Source organism: Cibotium barometz, chromosome 53 (assembly GCF_041138505.1).
Source record: "Cibotium barometz isolate CiBa-2024 chromosome 53, ASM4113850v1, whole genome shotgun sequence".
Lineage (NCBI taxonomy): Eukaryota > Viridiplantae > Streptophyta > Polypodiopsida > Cyatheales > Cibotiaceae > Cibotium > Cibotium barometz.
Window position 1 is genome coordinate 16,829,535 of NC_141098.1, and position 18,957 is coordinate 16,848,491.

The 18,957-nt window shown below is 47.6% G+C and overlaps 1 protein-coding gene across 9 annotated transcripts in view; it reads right to left on the reverse strand.

The window, feature by feature from the left end:
* LOC147608366 (polycomb group protein EMBRYONIC FLOWER 2-like) overlaps nucleotides 1–18,957 on the reverse strand; it is a 152,748-nt gene that overhangs the window by 78,687 nt on the left and 55,104 nt on the right. For 5 of the 9 annotated variants that reach the window (XM_086788897.1, XM_086788895.1, XM_086788899.1 and 2 more), the window contains 5 exons: nucleotides 4,157–4,212; nucleotides 3,818–3,986; nucleotides 3,542–3,713; nucleotides 3,388–3,438; nucleotides 2,145–2,299 (listed from right to left, as the gene is read on the reverse strand). In XM_086788897.1, coding sequence (XP_086645023.1) covers nucleotides 2,145–2,299; nucleotides 3,388–3,438; nucleotides 3,542–3,713; nucleotides 3,818–3,986; nucleotides 4,157–4,212 — 603 coding nt within the window. The remainder of the gene's footprint in view (nucleotides 1–2,144; nucleotides 2,300–3,387; nucleotides 3,439–3,541; nucleotides 3,714–3,817; nucleotides 3,987–4,156; nucleotides 4,213–18,957) is intronic. The other 4 variants (XM_086788903.1, XM_086788901.1, XM_086788900.1 and 1 more) reach the window with 1 other exon arrangement.

The window sequence follows — 18,957 nt, forward strand, 5'->3', positions numbered from 1 at the left end:
CCATGTCCAATCTATGTGAAGCCGTCAGATCCTCATGCATGATGCAGTTGATTTCTTGCCATTAGCGATCAAGAGAGGGGGATTCCAAGCTACAGTCAAAGGGGGGAGAGTCCATCTGAAGGCCATGTGACTCGAGCCAACTGGTAGTGTGAGCATACCAACAACTACCGTGACCCTCCTGTGCCAACTGTCTAGAGGACTCCAAAGCGGTGATCTCTATGTAATGAGTAGACATGATGCAGGTATGTAACATGGCATCAATAACCAAAAGGGCTGATCCAAACTCTGCCAAGACAATAGCACATGGCACCGAGGGCTTACTCCTGCTGATGTGTGAGAACATCATGACCTGCCTCCTCCAATCATCCACTCCCAAATCTGGCCCCCAAAAGGAGGCCCTATACATCATTAGTGTGAACCAAAGTGTCAACATCTGGCACTAGGACCCTGGAAATGGGCCTGGAAGTATTTTCTCTCCAACCACCTGAGGACTGCATATCCTCTCACTGGGCGTCGGTACTAGGATCCTGGAAACGGACCTGGAGCCCGCGGACTGCATATCCTCTCACTAAGCGTGACTCGACAGCCAATCACATTGTAAACATTGGGCCAGTGATTGTGATCCCCGAGTAATACATATGATCCGACCATCTCAACCGCATCCCCTCTGTATGTGAAAGACTGCCTGCAAGACGCCTGCTGGTAAGAAGTATTGAAAAGCATAATCTTGGTTTTCCCAAGATTCACTAAGGTCCCTCTCATGACGAGATGCCTGCTATGTGATTGTAATCCCCAAGTAATTACTAATACATATGATCTGACTATCTCAACCGCATCCCCTCTGTATGTGAAAGACTGCCAGCGAGATGCCTGGTAAGAAGTGTTCAAAAGTATAGCCTTGGTTTTCCCAAGATTCACTAAGGTCCCTCTCACGACAACTGACTGCTATGCATCTGAATGTTGTTCCAACTCCTCATCTAATTCCAAGATGAGTACAATATCATTTGCATATAGTAGGATAGGTATGATAGTCCCTGCTAGCTCTGAGCTTGTAACACCTAGCTGATCATTAAACCCTAGTATCTCATCAATGTAGAGTCCCAAGAGTGTCGGAGAAAGTCGGCATCCTTGTTTGACTCCAACGGTGCTACTTATCTCTCATGCTAGCCCTCCTAGTGCCTGCAGACCCTATCCGCTGGCCTTCAGTGCTAGGTAAAACACAAACTACATGCAACCTGTGAGCCCATATTATTTTGGGTGGCCTGTCGATCATGTTCAGCAGAACTGGAAAACAGAGAAATGGCTAGGGCAATCTTTGAAAAGTGTAATAAGGTAATATAGAATGGGTAAGGCTAGCATTGCTACGTGCAAGTAGTGTTGCTTTTGCAGGGAGGGTCTCTGGGGATAATCCTCAGAAGAAAAAGATGGAAAACCTGAGGGAAAGGAACAGTCAGTTGGTGGGTTTGTGGTAACTGAGACGTTGCTCTCGTAACTGAGTCAACGGCTTTCTGAAAATGAACAAAACAACAATAGACCTTCTGACAGTGGGCTTTGCCCTCCTTGATCATGGTCCTAAAGGCTGAGAGAAAAGATATGGTCTAATGTCAAGTAATTCCTCCTAAAGCCAGCCTAGCTATCTCTGTCTCCGTCTCTCTGCCAAAGCACCAATCTCTCCCTCCAATACTTCCCCATGAATCTTGGCCAATCATGATAGTGCCATAGTTGTTGGGGTCCATGAGGTCTCTTGCTTTATGAATGGGCACTATGGTATTAGTGGTCCAAGAAGGGGAAAAGCCTTCACACACAGTCCTGTTGAAAAACTATACAAGGATAGGAACCAAAATGCTGGGTACATGTGTGAAGTACTTCGTGCAGTTGGTCCTTGGCCCACAGGCTGCAGTTTGCTGCATCCTGTGGGCAAAAGAGGACAGCCACCTAGGGCCTCCTGCTGCATGAGACTCAAGTATACCTCCAGCCCAGGCTAAACTTTACCACCTTGGTTGCATGCTCACAGTTCCCCATTTGCATGTCAGTTGAATGACTATTTGAAAAAAAAAAACTAGCAGCATATTAAAACGACCACATACCTGGCGAAATCAGAACATTACCTACATCTGTTAAAGTGCAAAGAAAGGTAGAAATACCTGCAACCTACTTGGATATAACTCCAAGTGTAATGTGTGATCTGAGATTTCAGGAATTGTTCCATTGGCATGCCCACCATCACTTGGATCCAGCCAATTTTGACACAAGGTTGTTAACGATATGCTGCCCCACAAAACTGAACCACTGCTATTTACTGTGATGAGGATGTGAAAAAAACTGTCAACATCATACATACATCTTCTTGAAGCAAAGAAAGGCCAGCCATAACATCCACCTCACAAAAAAAAACAAAAAAACAAAAAAACAAAATCTCTCCTGTGCATCTGTTTAACAAAAAATCCATTACTTTTAAAAATTGCATATTGATTTCAATAGCATAGATTCCACACCCATTTTCATGTGTCAACAACAAAAGCCCTTTCTGTAAAGTACATACACATGGCATACACGATGAATTTTACGAATAAATTAAATCAGGCATGCCTCCGTAAGTCAATAACAGAGTATGTCCTCTGTGCATCACATGTTTAGAGACTAAATTGTAGCCATCGCTTCGGTCTTTCCCAGTAAAATAACCTGGTGATACTTTTCTTCCTTCATTGGAAGAAGCAATAATAACCACAAAGTGATACCAAAAAATGTAGTCATCCAGCAGAGGTGCTTGATGCATCAAAAGAATCCTTTATTACTGCCAACATAACCAGATAATCCATGGAGCTGCTTCAAGTCACATTAAAAGTAGGACTTTAGGACAGATTTAAAAGAATATAGCCTAAATTTCATGCAAAGGAAGCTATTTGGTTGCTAATAAAAGCCACAACTGAAAGGAAAGGTTGATCAATGAGATGGAGGCTGGAGCCTCTTTTTGAACATGGTTACTCACCAGTCACATCTCTTGTCAAGGCAACTCAAAAACCTAGTAGCAGAACTAGACTTTCTAAATGAGCCAGTGCAAACCCTTGCAATTAGAAGCACGTGTACAAAATCAAAATCAGTAACTAGGTTTTACCAGCTTGGCTAGATCAAGCATGGATACAAGACAAGCAGGACACTTTTACCATCCAAAATAGAGAATCTCCATCATCAAAGAAATAGGAGAGCTTTCCAAACGGAAACAGATCAAGCAAGAGCAGGAATCATGAACTTTCGCACTAGCCAGCACCCAGATACGTCAACCTCCAGTTTAGTTTTAATCAGCACTCAAGTCCAACTTTAAAACTCAGCCATGAGACTCTGATAAGAACTGCTTTACATATGCCATAACTAAATACTCGAGTTCACCTGAGGATTCAATTTGTGTGCCCTTTCCACTGCATGTAGGGTTCAGATCCACTGTACACCCATGAGAGTATTACGACTTAAATGCACACAAGCCCACATACAGAAAACAACAGCTGTTGCAATCACAGCTACAACTATTATAATAGAACCATACCAGAGGTGATGAAGACAATGACAGCACCATCCCTTTCGGCATTCAACAGCAGCTTTCGAATCTCTGGGAGAAGAAAAATAACTGATGGCTGCCCTTTATCTTCAGCTGAGGACACGTTTGCAGAAGTGGTCCTCAAGACACGGGTTTGGCTCAACCGAAAGCAAGAATAGCCCTGAAAATGCTGCTCACATTAGTACTTATACATCTAAGAGAGGCAGATAACGAGAAGACATCATATCCAAATTCTAAGCTAGGCTGTCTTGTAATCAAGCATACCATTCCTGAAGTAGATACGGGAGTGGTTAACATCACAAGAACTGACTGAAATACTTGCTCTTGTGAAACATTCCCTGGACCAAAGCATCTTCCATTTGGCTTTCCTGTGCTCAGCCAGGCATCACATGGGGTGGTTGAAACCTTGGTAACTGAGATTGTGAGCTTCATACTGCATCAAGATAAAAGCTGCTAAGGCGCACAACACTCATAGAAACCCTCCACATGAACTAGTGAAGAGGCAATCTCTGCAACCAAACCATCTAAGAAATTGAAGCAGTCAATCTCTTCAATCAAACACATTAAAAGAGGATATAGAAAAAGAGAAATAAAAACTCCTACCGCCTTTGACGTGCTTCCTCCACTTTGTAGCTTAGGCAACGATTCAGAAAAAATGGCTGCACAAAATACACACTCAATAATGTTAACAGGCAAGAAGCCGAAAGAATGAACACAACATCTGCCATCAATAAACTTCTGCAATAATTAGCATGACAACCTTAAGTTTTAGACTAACATAAATACAACTGCCTTCAGGGCCTATCGCAACTTGATTCTTTGCTTGCAAAAAGGGAAAAAGGGAGGGAGGGAAGAAGGGACAAGGGAGGCAGAGGGAGCCTTAGAAGCTCTGATTTCAGCTGAATACTCAAACTAAAGTTATGAAAAACACGAGGGAGAAGAGGGAAGAAAGGAAGGGAGGGAGAGAAGAGGGGAAAAGAGGGGAAGGGGGCATGGGGGCAGGGGGGTGTGTGTGTGTGTTGGGGGAGGGGGTTGTGTTTTTATCTTCTTTTGATTTTCTCTAAGATAAAGGTTGCTTGTCGAAAAAAAAAAATCAAAAGCTTGCATGGTGATAGGCAGAGGCACAGAATTGTGCATGTTAAGAAATTCGATGACATGGACGTCCACGAAAATGGGGCTTGCAACTAAATGTGTCAATCATTATCAGCACATATTTCAGAGTTCATCTCTTGTGGCTTCTGATGTTCATGATGCTCGAAAAATTTTCTTAAATTGTGTGCATCCCATTGTTGACAATGAATCTCCTTTGAGACATGATCTTCCCTTCACTGAGGAAGAGCTCACACATGCATTATATGGTATGGGACGTTGGAAGTCACCTGGTTCGGATGGTCTGACAGTTGAATTCTTTGTTGCCTTTTGGGATGAGCTTGAACTTCTGATCTTGAACATGATTTATGTTGCATGGGAAACAAGATGCATGCCTAATTCCTAGAAAGAAGGCCTTGTGACTTTAGTACCTAAAAAAGCATTGGGAGAATTCTTTAATGATTGGACATGCCAGTTATCTATAAATTGGCAAGTAAAATGTTTGCAATCGTATTGGTGGTCTACTTTCCATGGTTTGCATCCACAACGATATAGTTTTCTCCCCAAAAGATTTATCATGGATAATATTGCTAATGTATATCTGGTGATGGAATATACCATATATACTTCTCAAGATGTTCTTGTTATGCAAGTGGATGTAGTGAAAGCTTTCAATACAGTTCAATGGGATTACATAGCTCAGGTCATGGGTGCAATGGCCTTTGGTTGTAAAATGCAATAAGCTATTTGTTGGTTATATAGGGATAGTACTGCCCAATGTGTTTTTGGTTGTCTTTCATTGAAGTGTACATTGCAAAAATTTGTGCGTCAAGGATGCCCTCTTAGTGCATTGCTCTATGCGATTGCCACGCATCCACTTTTGATGTATATGGATCTCTTACCTGCACAAGGGCAATTACATGGTCTGCAATTATCCAATGGTTCGCATTTTGTGGCCCAAGCCTATGCATATGATTCTCTATTCATGACTAAAAATGATCCCAATGATCTCAAGTGCATCTCGAGAACTTTGGAATTATTTGGTAAAGCAACTAAACTTTATATCAACTTTTCTAAGTCTAAAATGCTTCCATTGACTTCTTGTGATTGGCATGCACTGCTATGGCCAGGACAAATTAATCCACCAGACCACCAGGTTAGATATTTGGGATATCTACTGGCATGGTATATGTCTACACAAGATGCCATTCACTGGGTATTGAACAAATTGAAGCCCAAGCTAGCGTATTGGAAGTTTTCTACATGGCCTTTACATGTGCGTCTCACAATTGTTCAATCAATCATTATGTCCTATATGCAATTTTATTTGCCATTGTTAATTTAACATAATGATGCAACATTGCTAAAATGCCATATGTGATCATATTGACGATAAACTGATATTGATACTCTTATGTCTGATGCCTGTGGAAAACCAAGCATCATATGAGAGCGCTACGTCTTTTGAGACGATATTTGGTCTGCACTCCTAAAATGAATGGTGGATTAAATATGCTTAATCTGCATTATCATCTCTTGGCAAGAAAGACCACCATGATTCCCACTTTTTTTCAACTTCGACACCCATGAGCCATAATGCTTGCAGGCGTGTTTGCTTCCATCAAGACTAGAGCTTATGGCGATCGGGACATTTCTCCCTGGGAAGCATTGCTTAGTAAATTTGAAGGAAAAATCCAAGGATGCCCTTATGCATCTTCCCTTCTTCGTGATTAGAAATTAGCTTTCTTTTCTATTCGCTACCATGGTACAGATGCGCTGACTGGGAATTCTTTTCGATTGGTAAGCATCCATTGGTCTTCGGTGTTTCTTCGACCAATTGCAGTACAAAAACTACAAAAGCCATGCTTTTTGGCCTATATTGGAGTTATTGTTATGGTAGATGTCGTCACAGATGAGAGATTTGTGATGACTTTTCCACAAGCATGTTTGAAACATAACTTGGGTTTGCATCACATGCGAGTGTGGAAAACTATTACTATGTTGTTGCAATCTTTTGAACCCATCCCACCCTTGGATGATCAAGCACACTTCTTGATTGGCAACTTGTTGGTCATACCAACTCCCTTTGATTGAATGCATTTTCGGCAAGTAATGTGTACAAATTGTTGCTTCCTTCACCATGGATTCAATCTCATGTTGTGTTATATGCACATTATGTGTGCATATACTAGGAGGCTAACCCACATTAGGCTTGTGAGCATGGGAGCATGGGAACAAGCTCTAGTGGAGCATGGGTTAGAACTAACCTTAAGGGTTAAGGTTAGGGTCAGGCATCCAAGGATCACACATGGAAAATGGAGAGTCAAGAGTCACTTGAGAGCCCTCCTATATAATAGGGGCATGGGACACACTCAAGGGAGGCTTGGAGGCTTGGGGCTTGTGAGGCCAAGGTTATGTTATGCTCTCTTCTGTAGAGCATCATAACCACTCACCTACCATTTCACACTATAGCTACATGCTATTGGATTGGAGTTATACCTCTTGATGGTATGCGCCATCAAGGTAGACGTATGATGTATTTCATTATATTTCATGTGTGCATCCCTTGGGCTCGGGGGTGGTCGGGTGGATGAGTTTATGCCTGATTTATACATAACAATTATCTAGAGAGGTGGTTAAACTGCGAGATCTGCTCCTGCGAGCTCCGCCTCTTCCCCCCTCCCGCTGCTTCTCGCCGTCGCGCGCCCCCCTCTCCCCCCCGCCTGCCCCCCGCCTTCTCCTCCGCCTCTCTCCCCCGCCATCTCTCCCCCCCCCCCGCCTTCTCCTCCTCCGCCTCCTTTCTCGTTTCCTCCCCCGCCATCTCTCCCCCCCCCCCCCCCCCCCCCCCCCGCCTCCTTCATCGCTTCCTCCCCCGCCATCTCTTCCCTCGCCTTCTCCTCCGCCTCGCTCCCCCCCCCCCCCCCCCCCGCCTCCTTCCTCGCTTCTCTCCCCCGCCTTCTCCTCCGCCATCTCTACCCCCCCGCCTTCTCCTCCGCATCTCCCCCCCCCCCCCCCCGCCATCTCTCCCCCCCCCCCCGCCTTCTCCTCCGCTGCGCGGCTCTTGCCCCCCGCCTTCCCCTTCCGTCTCGCCCCTCCCCCCACCGCTAGCCCCCCCCGCCTCAGCTCCCCCCTCCCCCCCCCCCGCTCCGCCCCCGCTATCCTCTAACCCTCCGCCTCTCCGTTTCCTCGTAGGGCTGTGTCCCTCCCGTTGGTGACCCCGGTTTCTGGCCTTTTCCCTCTGGAGGACTCCATGGAAGCCGCTCCGACTACCCCTGCCGATTCCGGTCTCCGTCTGGAGTTCACAGCTGCAGATAATTGCTCGAGGCCTCCTCCTTGGTCTGCAAGATAGTGGGTAGCCGTCCGATGCGGAGAGAGCTTCGCGACCTTCTGCAAGGCAGCCTCGATGGCGTGCCTGCCAAGATCGTCAGCGTCGTTTTTTTGGGACGTGGCTACTACCAGGTGGATTTCGAGTCCCCCCCCAGGCAGCTCAGATGGTGCTGGCTCGGAGTCCCATTGCCCTCCGCTCATCCCGGGCGTTCCTGGCGCGATGGACTCACGGTTTCGACCCCGCTTCTGACCCGCTAGCAGGCGCGACAGGTTTCCCCATCACTATCTGCTTTCCTGGACTCCGCAGGGAGTACTTGCCCCTCTTGTCATCCATTGGCAAGGCGTTCGGACAGGTGGTGGAGACGCCTCAGACAGCGGCTTCAGTGATAGCTCGCGCAGCAGGACTCCCGGCCATTCGTGTTGTGGTCGTCACCGGAGTCCCTCCCGAAGACGATCCTCCTCCCTTGTCTTTCTGGAGGACATCTGATACAGCGCGTGAAGTATTCGGGCCTCCCCGGCCAGTGCTACAGCTGTCGGGAGATGGGCCACCTCGCACGCGCCTGTCCCCGCAAGGGGGTTCATCCTTCACGCTCTGCCGCCTCTGGACCCCCTTCAGGAGGCCCGAGGGGTGGCCATCCACCTCAGAGACCGGACATCCCTGGCTCGTCTCAGCAGGCACCATCATCTGACGAGCAGGCCCCGGCGGAGGATGCCGCGCAGACCCAGGAGGCTGGCGGATGGTAGGAGGTTCGCCGGCGGAAACGCCCGGCCCGCAGGGACCGTCGCAGACGCCAGCAGGCAGCACAGGCTGGCGGACAGGCTAGTGGACAGGCGACTCCGGCTGGCGTCCAGGCACCTACCCGCACTTATGCTCCAGGTCAGGGATAGGCGGCCAGCAGGTCCCACCCCGATGGATGAGGATTCAGACTCAGTGCCCGTTGAGGCCGCCGGTGGAGCCCCCCCACGTGGAGACCCCGCTCCCGCCTCCCCCCGCGGGGGGCCCCGCCCCCTCCATGGAGCAGATTCCTGAGGATCCCGGGCCGCACGCTGCGACCCCCGGCTCCTCTTCCCCTCACTCGGAGAGCACTCCTTCCACCCCCCCCCTCTCCCCCCCAGTCCCCCCCCTCCCGCCTCCCCCGGCGGCCCCCCCTGACACCTATCCTCTAGCAGATGCCTCTCCATCCTCTCCTCGCTCTCCCCCCTCCTCTCCGCGAGCCACCATCCCTCCTCGGCCTCTCCAGGATACTCTGCCAGACCACCCACTGCCCCGGGGCAGCGCAGCTGGGTAGGCCAGAGTTCAGTCCAGCGGCTGTTCCACCGCCACTCCGGGCCGGTGGAGATGGCGATCCTAGCTTCGCCCGCCCCCACAGAGTTCTCTCCAGCCTCCCCTGGGGGGCCCCCACGAGTGATGGGGCTCCCAGTGGATTACGGTTTGTTCAGGTGTCTCCAGCTGGATGCTGGCCCGTTCGAGACACTGGTCGCGCCCTTGCGAGTTTGCATGGTCTGCCATCCCTCTCGTTCTCCTTCAGTGGTGAGCAGCATGGTGGCCTTCTACTTTCCTCTCAGTGTTGCCCCAGACACACCATGGGATTGCAACTCTGTAGAGGAAGTTTTGCGTGATCAGATACTGGAGTTTTCTCACCACTTCAGTGAACTTGGGGGCTCACGGACCTATTGCAGACCCGATTACACTCAGCCCGCATGAGCTTGTTTGGTATAGGAGATTGGCGATCAGATCCGGTCCACACCTCAGTTGAGGCGGTGCTATTGATTCTCCTCCATGCCGCCCCGAGGGTGCAGCCGACCTTTAGATACATATATGCAGAGGATTGGTCTCACGCCTATGCCCTGGACAGGCGAGGCGGAGTGGGGCTGGACACAGAGACAGGTCACCCTCTTTTTGGAGAGACTCCGGGCCGGCTGAGAGGGGTGAGCCAGAGGCGGCTGCTCCACTTGCCATAGCTCATCCATGAGGAATCCTCTCATGGAACATCCAGGGTCTTGGTGGACATCGCTGCTACATTGGTCGGGGCAGACTTCGCCAGGAGATCCAGAGGGCTCTCGTTGGAGGACCCATAGATATCCTTTTCATTCAGGAACACCACCTTTCTGCCAGGCGTACCCGCACCTGCGGAAAGATCTTGCCAGGCAAGAGTCACACTTTTTGGTCACCGGCATATGGCTCCCAGGGGAACCAGGGTGGAGTATGCATCTCAGTCAGCGAGCAGCTTCTATCCGAGGTTGTGGATTCTGGCACTCTGGTCCAGGGTCGAGCGCAGTGGATCATCCTTCGGGTTGGGAAGGACCGCATTGGCTTCCTCAACTTCTACGCCCCTAATGGGGCGACCGGGAGAGCCGAGTTCTGGAGCACCATTAGGCAGTCCCTCCCCATGGCAGACCATTGGTGCCTAGGGGGGGATTGCAACATGCTGGAGGATGCAGAGGACAGGATGGGGGGCAACCAGGAGACCATTCATGGGCCGGAGCTCGCTACCTGGGAGGAACTAGTGCTGCAGGTGAGAGGCCAGGATTCGTGGACGCTCTCGGAGTTTGGCAGGTTGCAGGGGAGTTTATCTTTCTCGCGCTCGGATAGATGGGCCACAGGAGTTAACCTTTCCCGCATCGACAGGTTTTACATTGATGAGTGGGCTTGTGTTAGAGGTGGCACTGTGGGTATACTTGCAGGCTCCTCGTTTTCAGACCACTTTCCAGTGCTTCTCCAGATCGAGGACCCTACGAGAGGAGAGCGAGGCCAGAGCGTCCGGATTCCAGATTGTCTCATAGAGGAGCCCGAGATTGCGACCAGAGTTGAGCAGGTCTGGCAGGAGCTGCAGTTCAGGAGAGGATCGGCAGCCAGCGATCTTGCCAGGGGTTTGCAGGAGATCAGTGGGATGCTCAGACAGGCTGCCCTGGACCGTCTGGAGGCTTTCAGAGAGCAGGTGAGGAGCCTGCGGAGGAGTCTAGCTTCCCTTCAGAGACTCCAGGAGAGGGATCCTACGAGCCCTTGGATTTCAGAGCAGATGGAGTCAGCTCGCACAGAGATCAGATCCATCGAGGAGAGGAGGGTGGAGTTCCGATTCCATGCTCGGGCTTCTTTTTGGACACAGGCTGGAGACAGAGTGACTCGAGATTTCTTTGAGGCGACAGGGCCTCGCTTCAGATGAGAGGGTCTCAGGCGTCTTCGTCAGGCTGATGGCCAGGTAGTGGTGGATCCCCCTAGGGTTCGGGCGATAGCCACAGATTTTTACAGGGATCTGCTCTCTGCTGAGCCAGCAGATGACAAGGTGAGAGAGGCTCGGGAGGCAGTTTGGAGCTTCACAAGACCGGTTGTGCCGGCCCATTTGCAGCACTCCCTTCTCGGATACGGAACTAGAGGAGGTTCTTCAGGCACTTCCTCGGGGCAAATGCCCAGGAGAGGACGGTCTCTCAGTGGCTTTCTTCCAGAGGTACTGGGGTCTCTTGCATAGGGGTTTCAGATGGCATTCCAGGAGATTATGGAGTCGGGAGACATGCCGGACAGCATGGCAGAGGGGCTGATTCATTTGATCCCCAAAGAGGGAGGAGACAGACTGGAGATTAGACAGTGGAGACCGATCACCTGCGATCAGCAGGCGGCTTCAGCCTCACCTTCCGGACATCATCCACTCCACGCAGACAGGCTTCATCCAGGATAGGAGCATCCTGGATAACATCTTCTCTTTCTGGGAGGCTACGGCTTTGGCTAGATTTCGGCAGGAGGATCTGGCAGTGCTCCTTCTCGACTTCGAGAAGGCATATGATCGGGTGGACTGGGCCTTCTTGGAAGGCACTATGGAGAGGATGGGCTTCCCCCCTCAGTGGATCCGTGGGGTCTCTGCACTCTACACGTCGGCTCATAGCCACGTGCTGATACAGGGCGTGCGCGGAGAGAGGTTCCAGCTCTCGCGCTCGGTGCGGCAGGGGTGCCCCTTGGCGCCCTTTCTTTTTCTTTTTGTGGCGGAGGCCATGAGCACTTTTTTGACGGCACAGGATATAGGTTTGCAGGGCCTCCAGCTCCTCATCCCCACCTCCGAGGAGCTCCTAGACTCGGAGTTTGAGAATGACACTGCTGTCTATCTTCGGGGAGGGGAGGAGAACCTCCGCTGCTTCGCCTCAGCCATGGACAGGTTTTGCAGAGCTTCGGGCGCTTTGATCAACTGGCACAAGTCGTGTGGGTTGTGGGTCAGTTCTGTGCCCCCCCCCCGACTTGGAGGCCAGTAGATGGGTTTCAGTGTGGCTGCCCCCCGGCACTACAGTGCGCTATTTGGGATGCTATGTGGGCATTGACATATCTCCGGAGCAGCAGATAGCCCCCCTTCTTCTGAGCATTCGGAAGAAGCTTCTGTATTGGAGTACCGCTCGTTTATCTCTAGCTGGCCGAGTAGTTGTGGCCAACCAGGTTCTGCTTGCAACCATGTGGTACATCACTTCTTGTTGGGCCTTCTCTCGGGCGTGCATTGGCCAGGTACAGAGGCTCATCAGGAACTTTCTTTGGTCCGGTGGCGACGGGCGGCCCGCCAGGGCCAAGGTGGCATGGGCTGTGATCACTCATCCGAGGGAGAGGTGTGGCCTGGGCATAGTTGATCCTATTTGCCAAAGCCGAGCTTTGCTTGGCAAGTTGGTGGTTCGTGGCCTCCTACCAGGCGCTGAGCCGTGGAAGGAGTTTCTTGTTTTCCAGGATTCTCAGCCGCACTCCTTCTCTTAGCGGCCCCTGGACCCCCAGCATCAGGTGGATCTTTACAGAGCAGCGATCCAGAGGAGTGGGCCTTGGCTTCGAGGAGCGTTTTGCAGCTAGCCTTCTGAGGCCTGGGAGCATCCGAGGCCGTCCCTCTTCCAGACTCCCCCGGGCACCGATGAGGAGCGCCTGAGGCAGCCATTGATCTGGAACCCCTTGATCCGACTTCCCAGTGGTCATATGGTTGGATCGCGATCTCACGTGTCGTGGGGCCCGTTGAGCCTCCGGGCCCAGCCCAGTCCCTAGACGACTGGATAGGTTTTCAGCAGCTGCCTCTAGAGGCTCAGGAGAGGAGACTCAGCAGGATGAGGGGCCAGAGAGTTGATGAGGCAGGACATTGAGGCGGCCATCCCCCGGGAGTGGCGGACTCGAGTACAGGACCCTCCACCTCCACAGTGGATGGGCGTCTTTACTCGGCATGAGATCCTTCTAGCGGTCTGCGGCTCAGCAGAGAGAGTCGCCCCACTCACTTTCGAGGTGGGAGAGGGAGGCCAGCTTCAGAGGACCCGACTAGATTTGGATGAGCTCCAGGGTTGTATTTTTCAGAGGGTGCGGGTGGTCGGCTTTCATCAGAGACAGTGACCTCGATAGGGGAGGACTTTTCTTGGAGATTATGGGCTTGGGATAGCAGGCCTCTTATTCGCCTTCAGTGGGATCCAGGTGAGTAGCTTTGGCGAGATCCCCTACTCGGCCCCTACCAGCCCAAGCATCCCCTTTTTTCAGTATACAGCGAGGCTGGGGCGGCGGATCTAGAGGCACAGGATAGCGGGCACCCCGGCGGCGGCCGAGCATTGGCCGCGACAGGGGCTCTCCCCTGCCTTCCTTAGGGACTTCTGGCAGCGCCTTTGGGCCAGCTTCCGGCCCCGGAAGGTGACGCTTTTTCTCTGGCTTACAGCGCATAGAGGACTGGCTGTGGGGGCTTGGCTAGCTTTTGGGCAGACACCCAGCGTCCTGCCCTCGGTGCGGCCATGCACAGTAGTCGCAGCGGCACTGCTTATGGGATTGCCCACAGGCACAGCAGGTCTGGCAGCGCACTCTCAGGATGGTTTTTGCAGGCTCGCCAGGTGAGATGATGGTGACATGGGGTGCGGTGGCTTGGGCCACAGACAGCGGCCCGGCCCTTGGATACGAGGACGTCCCTGGCAGTGTGACCATCCAGGTCTCTGACAGGGCGATGGCGGTGGTTCCGACGCCAGACTTCTCTTCGGCAGTCTCCCAGGAGGGAGACAGGCACAAATGGGAGATGATCAGCAGCATGACGGCTTGGCACATATGGAGAGCCCGATGTAGGGAGGCCATAGACCGCCAAGCGACTCCACCGGCGGAGGTCATACAGGCCCTCTGGGTGGACATCATTCACACCTTGAGAGGACACTGGGGGAAACTTCAGGGCGACTCGGATCGCATGAGAGGTCGCCGCAAGACGTTCCTCCGCACTTGGCAACCTGGCCCTTTCCTCATCGCGAGGGGCGAGGATGTCACTTGGCACTACAGGCCTCCAGTTTGGCTCTTCTCACCTCCGCATGTACTACTAGGTAGCCCCCCCCCCCCAGAGAGCGGCCAGCCACGGGAGTGGAGCTCAGGTGTTCACTGTGTTTATTATCCCCCCTTGTGAGGTGAGCTTCGTAGCTTTATGGCGTTTTCTCATTAACTAATAGAAGGATCGTTTTTCCCAAAAAAAAAACAATTATCTAGAGATATCTTAGGATTTTAACAGTGGTATCAGAGCAATCTCTAGTTAATTGTTGTTGATTTTTCTTTCTTATTACAATTTTTGATATTTTTTAAAGTAAATTTTAATATTTACTAAAAAATTTGTTATTTTGTTGATTTGTGTTGATGACTTGCACGTGGATCGTCGATATGGCGATTGAAACGCGTGTTACTACTATTCAATGGACGAATCGACGTTGCGGGAGAATTCTGTGAGTTTTCATGCTATTTTTTTCTATTTTTTGTGGTTTAAAATAAGCATTAATGGAAATTTTTACGAAAATACCACATAGTTTATTGTGGATATTTTTGGTAGAATGAATTTCTTGAATTACTATAATTTTTAAGAATTTTTTTTAATTTTTTAGAAATTTTTTGAGCATTTTTATGATTAAAAACGTATTTTTTATACATTTTTGCGGGTTTTTTCGTGGATATACGATCAGATTTCTGTCAATTTTTTACTGAAATGCAGTAGGGGACAGCATGTTGATACGTTGAATGCTCTCCCGTGTACGTGGGACCCTCTTCGTCTCTCAATTCTGAATTTTCCTTATATTTTTCTCTCGTGTGTATAAACACCTCTTAAAAAAAACATATTTTTTATTAATGTTAATCATAATTATGATTTAATTATGATTAACAAGGTTAATTAAAAATTAACCTCTCTGATTAAGATTAATAGAGAGAAGAGATGGGGTGGAGAGAAAGGAGATTATTTGGAGTGAAGGAGAAAGGAGAGTGAAGAGAGAAGAGAGAGATAACCTTCTCTCTCTCAAATCTACGCACAGGTAGGGAGCGGAGACTGCGCAGTAGCTTGTCGGCGGAAAAACCTCCCCCCTCCTTTTTAAAAAAATTATAAGCTTTTAGTTAAGCTTATTAAATTTGGTTTTTTTTTAATGAGTTTTTTGTTATTTACAAAAAAGCTTTTGAAGTTTTTTCAAAAAAAAGCTTGAGAAATAGCCTTAAAATTAGAGAAAATTTAACATTTGAAGAAAAAAAAATCTCTGGAAATTTTTAAAATTTTTCTCTTAAATCCTTTTGGCTGTTCATCTTCCAGAAACCCTTTTGGCCTTCCGCTTTCCCGAAACCTTTTGGCTTTTCGAATTCCAGAAAATCTTTTGACCTTTCGGATTCCGAAAACTTTTGACCTTTCACATTCGATTTTTTTTCTCTTTTTATTTCTCTGAAACTATTGGCTTTCCGTATTCCGGAAAAACCGTTGGGATTTTAAAATTTTTTGACCGTTTGTATTCTACTGCGTTAGGGGTAGATTAAAAAATTCAAAAATTCTTGAAAATTAGTGAAAAATTAGACAAAGGTTATTTTTAAATTTGAGGAAAATGTAGGATTGGTGTTTGACATGTGGTGTGTCCATTCGGGCGCCCGTGACCATTCAAAATCCTTTGAAAATATATTTTTAACCTTGAAAATTAAAAAATCCATTAAAATTATAAATTTTCATTGGATTTGAGAATTGTTGAATGAAATTGAAAATTTCATGAACGATAGGATTCTCAAGAAAAAATTAGGAATATTCTAGAAACTATTTTTAGAAATCCTAGAATTTGGTATTTTTTAAAATATCAATGGTATTTTGACAAATTTATTGCTAAAAATTTTCTAAAAAAATATAGATTGGAATGCCATAAGATAGGTTTGGTGGAATTCAAAATTATCGTATCTTGAGGCCCTATAAAATTAATAAAAATTAGAAAAAAATCATGATAATTCTTTTTCTCGAGAATTTAATATTTTCGAGGGTTATTTAATGTTGAAGTATGTTTTCACGAGCTGACATTAGATAGATGCGGGTTATTCGTATATTATTAATACGATTATACCTCGTATTAATAGTTATTTCTGTTTGGATTATTTCTGAACGATGTTTTCATAATTTTTTTCCATTGTTTAGCCATTCTTTTTAGACATGTTCCTTAATTTCTTTTGATGGCTATAATAAGCGTTCAAAGTATGTTTCACCTTTGACATTTTTTCATGATAATTTATTTTGCACTTATTTAAGTGTAGTTTGTGCTTTAATTCTTATGCCTAAGACAAATTCTATCATGGGTTAGTTGATCGATTTATTTTGGTGGATTTTATTGGATATTTTTCAAGTTTTATATGGAGTCATCAAGTTCTGCCTAGATCACTTGTATCTAGGGGTTTTTTAATGAGTGTTACACACATGTGTTTCACTTGCTTACTTTGGAGTTTTGCTTGAACGACACCACGTTCATATACTCCGGATTGATGAGTTGGCCACCAATTTTAATGCTTCTTTGGACATGATTATTGACCATTAGATAGCATGCATTGATTTTTATGATCAACTATGGTTTTCATGGATTCAAGGAGCTTCTATGCTTTTATCCATGGTTTATAAGGATCTTTTGATCTTTTAAATAATATCATGTGTTTGAAGATAGCATTTGCCTTCGTTGTTTACACTTAATTTTGGAATATATTGCTTGTACTCTTGTACATATTCCAACTCAGATACCTAGTTGCTTATGTATCTAGGTGAGTTATTTTTCTTCCCTAGCTTTAGGGTATTTTGGATAGTTATCATTAGAAAGGCGCCAATAATTCAATTTCTTTTCTAATGATGTACTCGAAAAGAGTTATTCCTTGATGTAGTCTCAGGTATATAGAGACAAGTTTTAGTATGTGAAAGTCTGGGATAAGGCCATCTTATTCCTTTTATATAGGATTTTATTCATATTTCCTAGACAGCATACTAGTAGGGAGTTTCAAATTGTTAAGGTATGTATGGGTGATATCATGGTAGTATGGGACGCTAGCGCTCCTCTGCGCAGACTCGTGCTTCATCTTCTGGTATTGCATCTGCCTCTGCCTCTGCCTCTGCCTCTTGCTAGCATGCTCTGGTGTCATGTTGTGAAAGCATATATCTATTGAAGAATCTGTTGCAGTTTTTGGAGACCAGTCATTCCCGCATGCTATCCTATAGCAAGAGGAGGATCATATTGTCTTTGCAAAGCATGCAAGCTCTCAATGACCATCAGAAATTGCAGAAATGGCAAGCTAGATTATGCCAAAAACCCCTTTTGGATAAGGGTTGCTCATCCAAAGCTTTTTTCAAAAGCTTGCATGTTTCGAGACAAAAACAAATGTATATCTAGAGTGATGAAAGAGGATGGCAATTGGACATAGGATATACACCAACTAGAGCATGAATGTCTTATGCATGTTTTTGCAGCATCGCCCCAAACATCTCCCGCTTTATGGATCGGCACAATAGTGTGCATCGTCCACTCAGCCGGAAACCCCTCTGACAGAGCTCTGTTGAAGAGATGAGCAAGAAATGGTGCCAATGTATCAATAGCATAGATGAGATACTCTCCCTGTAATCCTGTATGATCTGTCGCCCGTCCATGTTGGAGTCGGCATATGGCCCTCCTAACCATAGGTGGGGTGAAGAAGGTGGAGACTGTGAAGCATGGCTCTATGGGCTGTGGTATAGGGGGTTGTGCAAGCACATCATAAAGTCTCTCTACATATGTCTGCCAGGTCTGAGGATCGGTAATAGGTGTGGGAGGACGGGGCTCTCTGAGTCTCCTCCAAGCAGCAGCAGCATCTCTGCTCATGAGCATGTGATATGTGTCCCAGTACTGAGCCTCCTCATAAGCTCGCCGCTTACGGCGTGTGAGAGTATGCATCCTCCTGCCTGCCTGCCTCTGGGTGATCTCCCCGCGAGCCCTAGGATAATTTGGGCTCAAGATTGTTGCTTTGCTTACATCACTTAGCATGTTGACCTCAGCATTCAAAGACAATCTCATTTTCTGAATTCATTTAAAGTTATTGTGTGGGCATTCTCTAGATAAACTTCTTTTATCTATAGCCTGCATGTATTGATGAGTGTAATCTAGTCAACATTTTCACTTATTGAAATCTCTTTCTTTAGAGTTTAACGAGTTTATCTTGTTGTGTTTGGATTAAGGAATTTGGATTTTTCCTTTGTTGGCATTTCTTTCTCTAGTTCCATACTTTAGGTGATTTATATAGTCAACCTGATGGTTTACGGATGGACATATGTGACTCATCGAAACGCTGATGACTCTCTATGTTGATATGGGTAACTCGGGACACCGATAATTCCATGAGCAGGTGTGGGTACATCCGGGCATCGATGAATACCTGGTTTCTGCTGTTATAATGCCATGTTTTTCTGCTTTATGTTTTACAACAACAAGGAAATTACTTTTGAGTATGAATTCCTCTGATCATCCACCACAGTCTGATGGGCAAACAAAGTGTATGAATCAGATTGTAGAGGATATGCTTCGTGCACATGTCTCTGGAAAAGCATCAAAATTAGAAAAAATATCTTCCAATGATGAAATTTGCCTATAAAAATTTTAAATATACGCCTATTGGTTTTAGTCCGTTCATGCTTACGTATGGGTATCAACCCAGGGCACCTATTGATGTCAGTCTTAAGGACATCGAGCTTGATGCATCGAGGGATTTCTTGCGTGATATGCAGGAAATGCTGACC